This window comes from Drosophila kikkawai, chromosome X (genome assembly GCF_030179895.1).
Source record: "Drosophila kikkawai strain 14028-0561.14 chromosome X, DkikHiC1v2, whole genome shotgun sequence".
NCBI classification, from domain to species: Eukaryota; Metazoa; Arthropoda; class Insecta; order Diptera; family Drosophilidae; genus Drosophila; species Drosophila kikkawai.
Window position 1 is genome coordinate 20707770 of NC_091733.1, and position 12193 is coordinate 20719962.

General features: G+C 44.0%; 2 protein-coding genes across 2 annotated transcripts in view; both read left to right on the plus strand.

Moving 5' to 3' along the window:
* Positions 1-292: 292 nt before the first annotated feature.
* On the plus strand, positions 293-9192 carry LOC108084657 (serine-rich adhesin for platelets). The gene is made up of 9 exons (XM_017180978.3): positions 293-861; positions 1023-2876; positions 2940-3055; positions 4121-4202; positions 5521-6267; positions 6333-6847; positions 7223-7966; positions 8023-8236; positions 8714-9192. The coding sequence occupies exons 1-9, from the start codon at positions 514-516 to the stop codon at positions 8798-8800; spliced, it is 4707 nt and encodes a 1568-aa protein (XP_017036467.2). The 5' UTR covers positions 293-513; the 3' UTR covers positions 8801-9192.
* A 2032-nt stretch (positions 9193-11224) lies between these two features.
* The window catches only part of LOC108084668 (serine/arginine repetitive matrix protein 1), a 28933-nt gene continuing 27964 nt past the window's right edge, over positions 11225-12193 (plus strand). The window contains exon 1 of the mRNA XM_017180992.3: positions 11225-11619. The gene's annotated coding sequence lies outside the window, so the exon portion shown is untranslated. The remainder of the gene's footprint in view (positions 11620-12193) is intronic.

Sequence of the window (12193 nt, forward strand, 5' to 3'; positions counted from 1 at the left end):
AAAAAAAAAGAAAAGAAGGCAAAGACAAAAGCAAAGCTTAGCAAAAGCAAAAGTAAAAGAAAATCAAAAGCAAAAGCAAATCAAAAGCAAAATCAATAGCAAAATCAATAGCAAAATCAATAACAAAATCAAAAGCAAAATCAGCTAGCAAAAGCCAAAAGCCTTAAGCTAGAGAGAGCCCATCACAAATTTTAATTTGCCAAAACCTTAGTGGGTCCCAGTGCTGGTGGTGGTGGTGGGTCCAGGATTATGGATTAAGAGTGTCCCTTGTCCAGGTAATGTATATGTTTCATCCACATCCTCATAATCTTCCAGCAGCGCGGCCCTAACTCCTCCCATGGAGTCGGAGGAGGAGCCACCACTGATCGTTCCTCCCATGGCCATTCCCATAGCAACAGCGCCGGTGGTCCTAGTGGCCATGTGGAGCAGATCGAACTCCTCATTGACGAAAAGTGCCGCATCCTCAACAAGACAGGCACTCCCAAGTCCAGTGCCCTGCACTTGGCCAACTGGATGAAGGGTCAGTTGGACAAGCAGCAGCAACAGGCTCGCCTGGCGGCCATTGCCAGGTCCCAGGAGAACGTCAGTGCCGAAGATGAGCAGCTAATCTTCAATAGCGACAGCGAGCAGGATGAAAGGATCACCTATTGGACGCGACAGCAGCTGGAGAAGCGCACCAAGGAGCTCAATTTGGCCAAAGAGAATGGTGGACTCTCGGCCAAGCCCAATTTTGGAGGCAAGCGACTGAGCGGCGTCGAGGAGCTAAGCATGAGTGCCACCTCGGATATATATTCCACATCGGATGCGGAGGCGGTGACTAGTGTGATAAGTCAGTCGCACAGCACCACCTCGGATAGCCAGGTGAGAAATGGGTTGTTGTTGTTAATCTTCATCAAGGATCTCTTTTTTTCCTCGCCTGCTTAACTTATTGCTAAAACCTGCTGCTTTCTCTCTTCTTTACCCTTAATGTCTTCCTGCTCCTCCTGGCTCCTTTTTTGCTTCCTAACCTCCTTTACGGCCAGATCACCGTACGCTCTAGCCCCATTGTGCTGGACAAGCTGGCCGTGTGCCGGCATTGCCACAAGAATTGCCAGCAGAGCGGGCCGGGGGGCAATAACCGAGGTACAGGCACACCTGGCGGTGCTACCAGCTCGAATCCCGTCCTGCTCTGCAACTCCCTGAAGGTGCAGCATAGCCAGTCCTCGCCCAATCGCTGTTGCAAACTCAATGGCACACTCTCCTCGGATGGCCTGGCATTGGAGATGGGTTTGAGAACAGGCACTACCACAACAACTGCTGGTGCCGGCAGCATGACCAGCATGTCCAGCAGCAGCACCACCACCACCACCACCATCACCGGAGAGCTATCCTCCAAGAGGGTGGCCGGAAGCAGCAGCACACGCCGGGAGACCGGCGACACCGAAAGCGATGTGGCCCAACTGATCACCGATGAACTGTCCCTGTCCCAATCAGAGGCCACCGATGACAGCGTCGGCGCCATGCCCAACAGCAGCAGCCTCAGTGCCGGCGAGGTTAACAGCTCCAAGCTACGTCATCTAGATCAGTCTGTTTTTCTCCCTGCCTCCCTGCCCAATGGCCATTGCTCTAAATCCAACTCCAACTCGGTTTCTGGCTCGCCCAAGCCATTGCCTCCGCCGCGAAGAACACGTATTGTGGCCCAATTGTGCCAGGAGCCCAGCAGACCCAAGGCCAATCAGCAGGTCAAGGCCATTGTGACCATCACAGAGACGGCTAGGATAATGAGGAGTGTGGAAAGAAGTCCCTCGAAATCAGTGGGTGGAGGAGGAGCAGCAATAGGAGGAGGATCACCCGCCAAATATGCCGCCTGCCATTGTCGTTGCCAGCCGGAGGACTTTACCCATGCCCAGCTATCGCCAGACAAAATGGAGCACCAGACCTGCAAGCTGCTAGAGTCACCCAAGCAGACCACCAGCACGAGCACCATTGAGCAGCAGAAGCAAGAGGATGAGCAGTTGTCTCTGATGCTCATTGGCCTGGCACAGTTTGCGCCGGCGGCCAGGTTGTGTGGTGGAGGAGCACATCAAGCACACAAGCCAAGTCCAAGAGAGGATGATACACCCACGATAGCCGTAGTGCCGCCCACTCCAGATGCTGTGCTCACCAAAACCAGCACTCATGTGTGGGACAACAGTGGTTGCTCCTCCTCAAATGGAGGAGGAACCACCACAACCACCAGCACAGCCACCACCACCACCAAGCAGCCCAGGCAGGCCACCATTGAGAATATACCCGAGGATTCTTGCGATGAATCACCGCTGGACGAAGAGCCACCCTACAGACCCATGAGTAGTGCCCTCCGGCGTTTTGGCACCATGTCCAGTTTGGAGAAGCTACCCTCCGATGATCGCATGGACGAGGCTGATGAGCTGGACGATGACCTAGAGGAGCCCGTCTCCTATACGCCGAACGGTCACGATGAAGACAATGAGGAGGATGGGGACGGGGACGACGATGAGGAGGTGGGCTCGGATAAGGCTTTGGCCCAGAATCTCAATGAACCATCCACCTCGGCGGGCATGCATCTGGTTAATGGGGATGTCCTGGCCAGTGGGGCGTGGACAAATCGTGCTGGGGCCTATGTCACTGACAAAATGTCCTTTTTCGAGGAATCGCGAGCCTTTATAGACAAGTATCTGGGTCGCTGGAATGCCGGAGATGCCCAGCTGCAGCAGGGAGGTGGAGGTGGAGGAGGAACCGCCTCCGAAACGGACGAGCAGATGGACGAGTGCACCTCGGGAGCTACCAGCGGGGAGGAGGTATGGGGCACGCCCACCAGTGGAGGGGATAATGATGACCAGGACCTGCAGCTGATCAACTCGGAGAACACACACTCGGTGAGTGGATAGATAAGCTAACTGTGTTAGAGGAAATGAACATTAATCCTTGATTCGTTTTAGTCACCCACCAAGTCGAGCACCTCGCTCAACGATGACGATGACACCGAACTGATGATGGACGAACTGCTGATGGCCCCACCCATGACGGCCAGCACGATCCGAGGACTATTGCCACGGTATGTAGGTGTCTAGGGGAAACTCCAGGACGAAGCTCAACCGAAACTAGAGCTGGAAATAAAATCGATTCTGTAATCGATTAATCGAGCTGGAAATAAAATCGATTCAATAATTGATTAATCGAGATAAAAATAAAATCGATTCTATAATCGATTCATTATTTTCAATTATGCGATATATTAATATAAATGATCAGAATCGATTTAATCGAAAAAGTTCGATACGTATGTAAATCGATATACATATATGTATAATATAATTAAAATTATTTCCATTTTTAATTTTAATCGACTATAAACGATTTACTCATCGAATTTTGTATTAAGAAAATCGATTTTCTGAAAGTCGATTTATTTCCAGCTCACCCGAAAGCCAAGATCACAGACACAATATGTACACACACACAGCCGGTAGTTGAGATAAAACCCTAGTTTAGACCTATAAAGCTCCAGCTGCCAACTCCTATATATATCGAATATAAATACATATTTATATGTATCTACCATCTACCACACATAGTCTAGTATATAGTATATATCGTGATAGTGTTTTAATAAGACCAAATGAATTCTCTTTTTTTTTCGTGTACTCCTTTGGTAACTTTCTTTCGTAGCTTTTACAGGTGTTTATCTCCCTTTCGTTTCCATTTACACACACCACGACCACACATCTCCCGAATTCGATTCGAATCAGCGCCATCAGTATCCTCCTATATCTTGATCTCTCTCTTTCTCTATATATAGCCTTTATATATCCTAGTATTTTGCTCACTCATTCGCAGGCTATAGCCATTAGTCATAGTCATAGTCAGGCTAGGGTAGCTCAGCCCACTCTCTTATGTATTTCTATATATAGTCATATCTAAATGTATCGGAATCGAGATATATATCCATTAATGACATCTATATACACACACACACACATATCGAACCAATCAACACACACATCAATCGACTGTTGCTAAATTCCAATTGAAATTCGTTTGCATACGCCACACACACGTATTATCGTAACGTATACCGTATATCGTATCCGTAATCGTAACCCGACGTATCCGTCAATAGACGTCGCCTTGAGCCCCTGTTCGAGGAAGAGACGGAGAGCGACGAAGAGAAGACGCAGCAGGATAGCGACGACGTCAAAAAGGTGGGTCGTTATTACAGCAAAATCCCAAGACACGTCCCAAAATCTTTAACTTAATACCAACAAAAAATAGTTTAAAATATCGAAAATATTTAATAATATCAAAAAGGGTATACCAAATAATAGTTGAAATATATAAAATAATATATAAAAATATCAAAAAATATTTAAAAATATCGAAAAATGTATGAAAATATCGAATATGAAAAAGGGTAACATATGTATATATGGATATGGATATTAAAATAATACTTAAAAATATCAAAAAATAAAAAATTAAATAATATATTGTTGTATTATTATTTTATAACAAAACCCTTAAATATCAAATAATAGAAGAAAAAAAAATAAAAATAATAATAATAAATACCCAAAAGCATAACAAAATATCGAAGAAATACCCAAGAATATCAAAATGTAAAAAATTAAAAGATAAAAAGATATAAAAATATAAAAAAAATATATAAAACATAATATTTACAAATATAAAAGCTATAAAATCCGACTGCAAATGGAATCGTGTCGCGTTTCGTTTCCGTTTCCATTCCGTTTTTGCATTCCGCTGCATGGCGAAAACAGTGGCAACTGTACCTATGCACCAGCCAGAAAGAGGAAGAGCGTGACTACGTCTAAGGGGAACGGGTTCGAATTTCAGAACCTGTGCCCCCTTAGTCGCCACGCCCTCCTCCGATCTGTAGCTCATAAGCAATCCACCTAGCACACACCTGCATGTAGCCTAGCCTCAACTCAATGAACTAACCCAAGAACCTTGGTTTGTCTTTCTGTATTTTGTCTATACTTTCATAAAACATCATCATCCGACTGCAACTCGCTCATCACCATCTCTCTCCATCTTCATCGCTCAAAAACCACCATCAAACCATCAATCACGCTCTAAACATGTTTTGACTTTGTATGTAAACTGTACTTCCGTTTTTGCCTGTCTCATCTTGTATATCTTAAATGTTGCTTAAAAAAAAATCACAACTTAAAATAATGTATCTTGGGTAGAAGGTCGTAGTGAAATTAGTGAAGCTTTAGCCCATACTGCAATATTGCGAGCTCATCACCATCACTAACACACGAACGGGTCCGGACAAGGACAAGGACAAGGACGATGCCGATTGACAACCAATCCGATCCTGCTATCGAAATTCCGTACTGTAAACGAACTCGAACCTAAACTCCATCACTATACACTTCACTCTCATCCGACCATTATTCACTCCTTCTCTTCATCCCGGGGCGGCGCCAACTGCCAGCAGGAAGCTCTATCCCAACCAGAATTGATTAGTTGAATTCTATTCCCAACAATTGGTAGGGGGAAGCAACGACCAATGGCCACTACCTAGAGGATTCGGCTGGAAGTTCAGACGACAGCGAGGCAGCTGCAGCAGTCCCCCCACCACAGCCACCAGCTCCACCAGCGGTGGTGCCGGATCGGGAGGAGGATCCAGCGGAGTTGAAGTTGGAGCAGGAGGAGCAGAAGGAACAGGAAGAGTACTTGAACTCGAGACAGGTTGTGCCAGCGCAGAAGGAGAAGGAAAAGGTGGAATCGAATGTAATGATGGGGCCACGACCATTGGTCACCACACGTCTACTACCCACCACGGCCATCGTTTCGGAAGTGGCGCCATTGGTGGCCTCATCCTGCGAGTATCTGCTCGATCAGCGCCCCTCGAGCGGATCGAAAGGGTCACCAGGACGCGATCGGGTCGCCTCTATCACAATGAAAAACACGACGCCATTGCCACCTACTCGGGCGATGCCAGTAGCGATGACTATCGGTACAGGGACAGAAATCGAGAAGTGGATGACATCGAGGACGACGACGACAATGACGACGACGACGACAGCGACGATGACCGTAACGGCGACGACGACGACATCGATGACGATGGCGAGTCGAGCTCCCTCATCGATTATTACAACAACCAGCAGCGGGAGCGTCACTACCAACTCCGGAGGCAGAGCCAGCGGCAAGCCGCCGAGATTTGTACCGCCGCCGCCGCCACCTCGTCGCTTGCTGCTCACCCAGACCGATCTAAGCGCTGCTCCGGCCAAAACGGTAAGTCACCTTCTAAAAAAGGCAAGCTACAAACTTGTTTTACTAATTTTTTAATCCCCTTTTAGGAGCCACCTCGAAGAAAATCTGGCGCTATTGCTGACAATGGCTCCTCGGGGGCTGTCGGCGTCGCCGCCAACGCTTCGGTCCCAATCGGTATCGGGTCAAGGATAATGCCAGCATCGGCACCGAATACCATCAGCTCCAAGCGAGTACCGTCCTCAACGATAATCGAGACCTGCCTGCTGGGGGCACCCAGGCCCGTCTCAGTCACTTCATTAGCAACAGTCTCGAGGATAGCAAAAACGATTCCCACAGCCGAATCCCAGCGGGAGAGGAGATCTCAGGTGCCAGAGGAGGAGGAGGAGGAGCAGGGGGAACAGGAGCAGGAGCCGAGCCACAGCCCAGCTGCAGTGGAGCCAGACGCAGCCGGTCCACGTTCGGTGGCCGGTGTCCAAGCGCCCCACGCTGGCTGCGGCCTAAGTCCAAGGCTGGAAATGCGACTGGCCCTCAATCACGACATTCTCGGGGACGAGGACTTGATCTGCTACGAGCCTGGTCCCGATCTAACAACTATTCTGGGGTAAGGAGCAAACTAGAATATCGATAGAACGATATGATATCGATATTATAATCGACAATATTATAAAATTTAATTTATCGAAAAAATCGTTAAGCTTGATATATCGAATTTTAAAATATTAAAAAAATCGATATTTTATTTCTAAAAAATATTACAGAAATATGCTATCCAACTTAGTTGTTATTTTAATCGATTTTAAGTAAAATAAAAAATTATTGTTTATTTTGTATAATTATATTGAGAAAAAGAGTGCGATAAGATATATTTTATCTTACTTTGTATTGATTTTGAATTAATTAATAAAACACTTTATTATTTAATTAATAAAATACTTTATAAATTAAATTAAACTATATTAAATGGAACTACTTTCAGGCACGACCTCTCCACATTTCATCGTCTGACGGGTCGCGATTTATTGAGTCGTTCAGCCACGAACCGAGTGCAGCCAAAAGAGGCTGTCATATCGTACTCTCAACATCGCAACTCAAAGATGGACACACCGACGGTGAACCGACGGCCTCGACCCCTTTCAGCGGGCGCGGCCTTGAGTCACAGTCGCAGTCGCAGTCACAGCAACACCAACAGCAGCAGTCACGGCAGTCCACTCGCCGCTGGTGGGTCAATCCGTGCAGCCGGCGAAGAGCTGCCGCAGCCACGACATCCGCATCAGCCGGGACATCCGCCGGCGGGTTGGAGCGGTGGTGGATCTGTGGGTCGAGCCGGAGGCAACGCGAACGGAAGCGGCGGCGAAGGGAGCATCGGCTCCAAATCCAACAGAGACGGGAGCAAATTAGGAGATCTGGAAATCTTAGCGAGACGCGAGAAGATATACTCCATGTCTCAATCGAGGAGTGGCTGTCGAGTCAGGGAGACATCCACAATGTCCACGACTCTGGTGGCGATGGCTTCGGAGATGCGTACGGAGATGGAGGCGATGGGGACACCGATGGTGGATTCAACGAGACGCGACTCTTCCTGGCCGACCCGAGCAGCTGCAGCAGCCTCTCTGACGAGGACGAGGAGTACTACTTCGATGGACGGAGCGGGAGCCATCACTACAACCACAACAATGACTGAGGCGTTCCTTGAGACCGATATAGGCAGGTCCAAAAGATTGTAAGTAATGGAGAGATATATATATATCTATGATCCTGACTATGTCCTGCTTTTAGAATAAACTTCATAAAGCGTCGCAACTCTGAGATAACCGCCAGTAGCACCAACAGCAGCAGCACTCCCAACTTCTCTGACGGCGCCGTCCAGCTCGGCGATCAGCAGCCCCATCCGAGCCACAGCCAGAGCAGCCTGCTGCTCCAGAAGCTGCCGTCGGCTTCGGGCCAGGACACGGCGGCGGAGATGGCACAGATGTCGCCCCGCAAGGATAACGTAAGTACACTCATAAATATAATTAAAATCACACAGTGCTCACCACTGTCAATATGCAAGTCTGGAAACCGTCACTTCATGTCAGGGATGTCAGAACCAGTTGAGAATTATAATATGAAAAATATGAAAATTGATGAATATGAAAAAATGACCAGTAAAATAACTGAAATTCACCCTTAAATTTATAAAGTAACTAAACTCCCTAAATTTGCGGAAAATATAAAAATAAACCCCTAAAAAATATTAAGGTATATAATTCTATAATAATGGTGTCTTGATTATAAAGTGCCTTGCCTTAAATTCATAGAAACTTTTTCTTAATTGTAGAAAAATATTCATGTTTATGTAGTTTCAGGAAGATTTTTCTTAAATATAGAAAACCATTTTTATGAAAAATATCTATTTATATACAGTACTCATATTTATACATATGAGCTTTTCTAGCCTCCCTAATATATGATATATTTATTTTTCCAGGACAAGCCATCACTTAACCGCCGCCTGTGGAAGCAGATCACCAAACGCCGACGCACCAACTCCGTGTCCCAGATAGTCGCAGGCTAGGGGAATCCCCGGAAAAAGCACTCTCCAAGCATCCACTTTCTAACCTCCTCCTTGGAAGCACATTCACACCCCTTCACTTACTGTGTTCTAGGGGTAGAATTTTAGTTAAGCATCTCTTAAGCCCTAATATCAGCTTCGGATCAGCTATGGGCCATGACCGATAACGATAACGAATAACGGGATATTTGCATGACGGGACAGGCTCTTCGATAGGCCGTCCCAGGTAAAAATCAAGAAAGAGAGAGAGAAACACTTGAGAGGAATCGGAAGAAAACTTTTAGTAGTACGTTAAGTTTTTTGATACGACTTTGTAGCTAGCGAATCCCCCGGATCGCAACGATCACGGGCAAGCTCTAGGCGTCCAATTGCGTCCAACATGAAAACAGATAAAACGATAGATCGACAGGTCGATATAAATCGATAAGGATATCGAATCGATTCTCCTGCCAAGGAAGCAAGCAAACGAGCCAGTCAAAGCCAAAAATATGTAACAGACAACGAATGGCAATTACTTATGTAGTTGGGAATCTAAGCAGAGAGAGGCATCCAACACACAACACACACACACACACTTGACACAACAAACAAGCACTCGGAATCCGAATCCAGCCAAAAAGAAAATATTAATAATAATATTAAATAATGACTTAGGACTTAGGGGGCGTTCCGTACACTGACTACATATTTTTTTAGAGACAAAGTCGACATTCGTTATTACATGTATGTCTTGTAGCTTTTAGCCATTTCGGGTTTATGTTGCGCGGGATTAAACAGTGTGAAATTGCCTTACGTATCCAATGAACTATTGTATGGGTAGCTTAACGTAGTTGTCTTTATACATAACATTTACTACTACAACATTTACACTAACATTTACATTAACAATTAAAATTAACGGCCACAGCCTCAGAGCAGTTAGTAGTAGAGTCAAGCCAGAGAGTCAGAGTCGAAGTTGGAGTCAGAGTCTGTTTGTCGGTAGACGTAATACAATTTTTAGTACTTAAATTCCACGTTTTTTCTCAACTATTTACAAGCGAAACTTTTGCATCAGTTAGATCTTATATATACATCAAATATATATATACATATATATATATATATATATAGGGAATCTTGGTAGTTCATTTCACATTGAAATTGTAATTGAAATTGAAATTGAAATTGAAATTGAAATAAAGGAAAGCAACACACAAATTTGTTTGTTTTGAAGCTAATAACAAATTATACGAATTAATAACAAACGATCAAGTACATTTATCAGCTTTAATAGAAATTCTAATATATATACATGGATCTAAATAGTTCTAGTTGTAGTTATATAATTGACATATACGAATTACTTTTGAATAGTGATCGCCGATCGGGGTTATTAGGCATTTAACACTCACACACCACTCACACTCACGAGCCAGTCGTTGTCTCTAGCACCGTTTACAACCACGTGAGAAAGAGAGATGATACCCTGTAAATGCCCAGAGTCCATTGATTTTCTCTTGTTTTTTTTTTTTTTTTTGGGGTATTTTTAGCAGAGTAGTACGATTACGATTACGTATGAATTTTCCTCTTGAAATTCAATAAGAAATTCAATTATAAAAAAAAACAAATTCCAAAGAAAAGCATCCAAATAAATTCAATATACAAATAAATCAAAAGAAAAACAAATACCGAATGTTTATACATTTTTTGGGTGGGTTATACATACATATTTCATTGTATTTATCGTTATATATTTAATTTTATAAATCTATATCTATATCGTTCAATTTAAAAAGTTAAGAACCTTTGATACCCTTTTGACCAAGTTAATATTATGACTAAGATGCACAATTATCCTTTTCCTTAAAAATGAAGCGTTACGCATCTTATTTTTTATAGTATCTTTATATTTATATATTACACTTTGGATTCTTATACAAATTATTCAAGATTTTCAACTAGTTTTATTTCGAAAATGTTAATACTTTTTATAATTTTAAAATATATTTTGTAAGACCCTTATTCCTGATAAAACTATATAATATTTCGTTAGTCCCAATTCTGGTTATAACATCTGTCATACCCTCTCTCGAGGAAAAGTACCCTTTCAACCGAATGTTGGTCAAATTAATTGTAATTCCCTTGGCTTGGAACTCGGGTTAGGCCCAACCCGTGTGCGTGCATTCTCCCCCTAAAAACCCGGCTGAGGAGGCCGAGAGAGGGATCTCTAAGCACGAGAGGGTTGAGAGCGTTGTTTTTGTTTTTTTTTTTTAATAGGAGAGGTAACCAGCTGCCTGGCTGCCTGCCAGTCAGCTGTTGCGGCGCTTTCAGCTCTTTGGCTTTCAGCTTTTCAGCTGGCACTGAAGCCGCTCTCATTCGAGAAACGAGTTTCGTGCCGAACGGACGCCACGCTGCGTCACTCTCTCGCGTGTAGAAGAAGCTGAAGCTGAAGCCGAGGCTGGGAAGAAACTAGGGGAAGAATTCGCCAAGGCTTTGTTTATATATTTTTTGCATACGTTACATGCCTTTTAAATTGGCGACGCGAGTGTAAGTGCGTTCGGTTTGATCTAGTTTTTTTTTAAATAGTTTTTTTGTGATTTAATTTATTTTTTTGAAAGTGAAAAAATATATACAAACAAAAAAATAAAATACTTGAAAAAAAGAGAGTGCATGTGTTGTCGTTGTTGTTGCTGCTGCTGTTAACCTGGACACAGGCATTATGGACCGATGCATGTGAGCTGACAGGAAATAAAGGGAGCACCATTAAGCCATCGTCGTCGTTAGAACGAACCATGGACAGAGACGCGGCCCAAACAGATTCGCTAATTGAGGTCGTTGTCTAGGTAAGTTGTCAGTTTCATCTTCATCTCTCTCTCTTTCTCTGTTTCTCTGGCCCTTGCCGCTTCCGTTTGCATCTAAAAATTCACTTAGTTGCCACTGCAACACCACCAAGCACTGCGATCTCCTCTGATCTTCGGATCTCCGAGATAAAGCCACAGCTAGTGCTCCAAAACGGTAAATTATGCCGGTGTGCTGGGGGCAAGAAACTCGCCTCGACTGCAAAAATTCACACGTTGCACAGTGGGGCAAAGGATATGAATAATATAATGAAATTTTGTACCTCAAAAAGATACAAATTTCGAAGGCAAAAAATATATCTAATTTGGAGAAAGAAATTAGGTTCTTAAAGTTCTTTCAGTTAAATAAGTATTACACTAAACTCTCTTAAGCGGACAATGGGCGTTTTGAAAAAAACCTAGTGTTTTATGCTTAATTTAAATAATTTTAATATTTGTTATATTTAAATATATAATATATTTAAACAAACATTAGCTCTTAAAAATCCTTCTAAACAGAAATGTGGCCTATAAACTTTCTTGAACAAGCCAAGTCTTTGTCCGCCTAAGAGAGTATCTG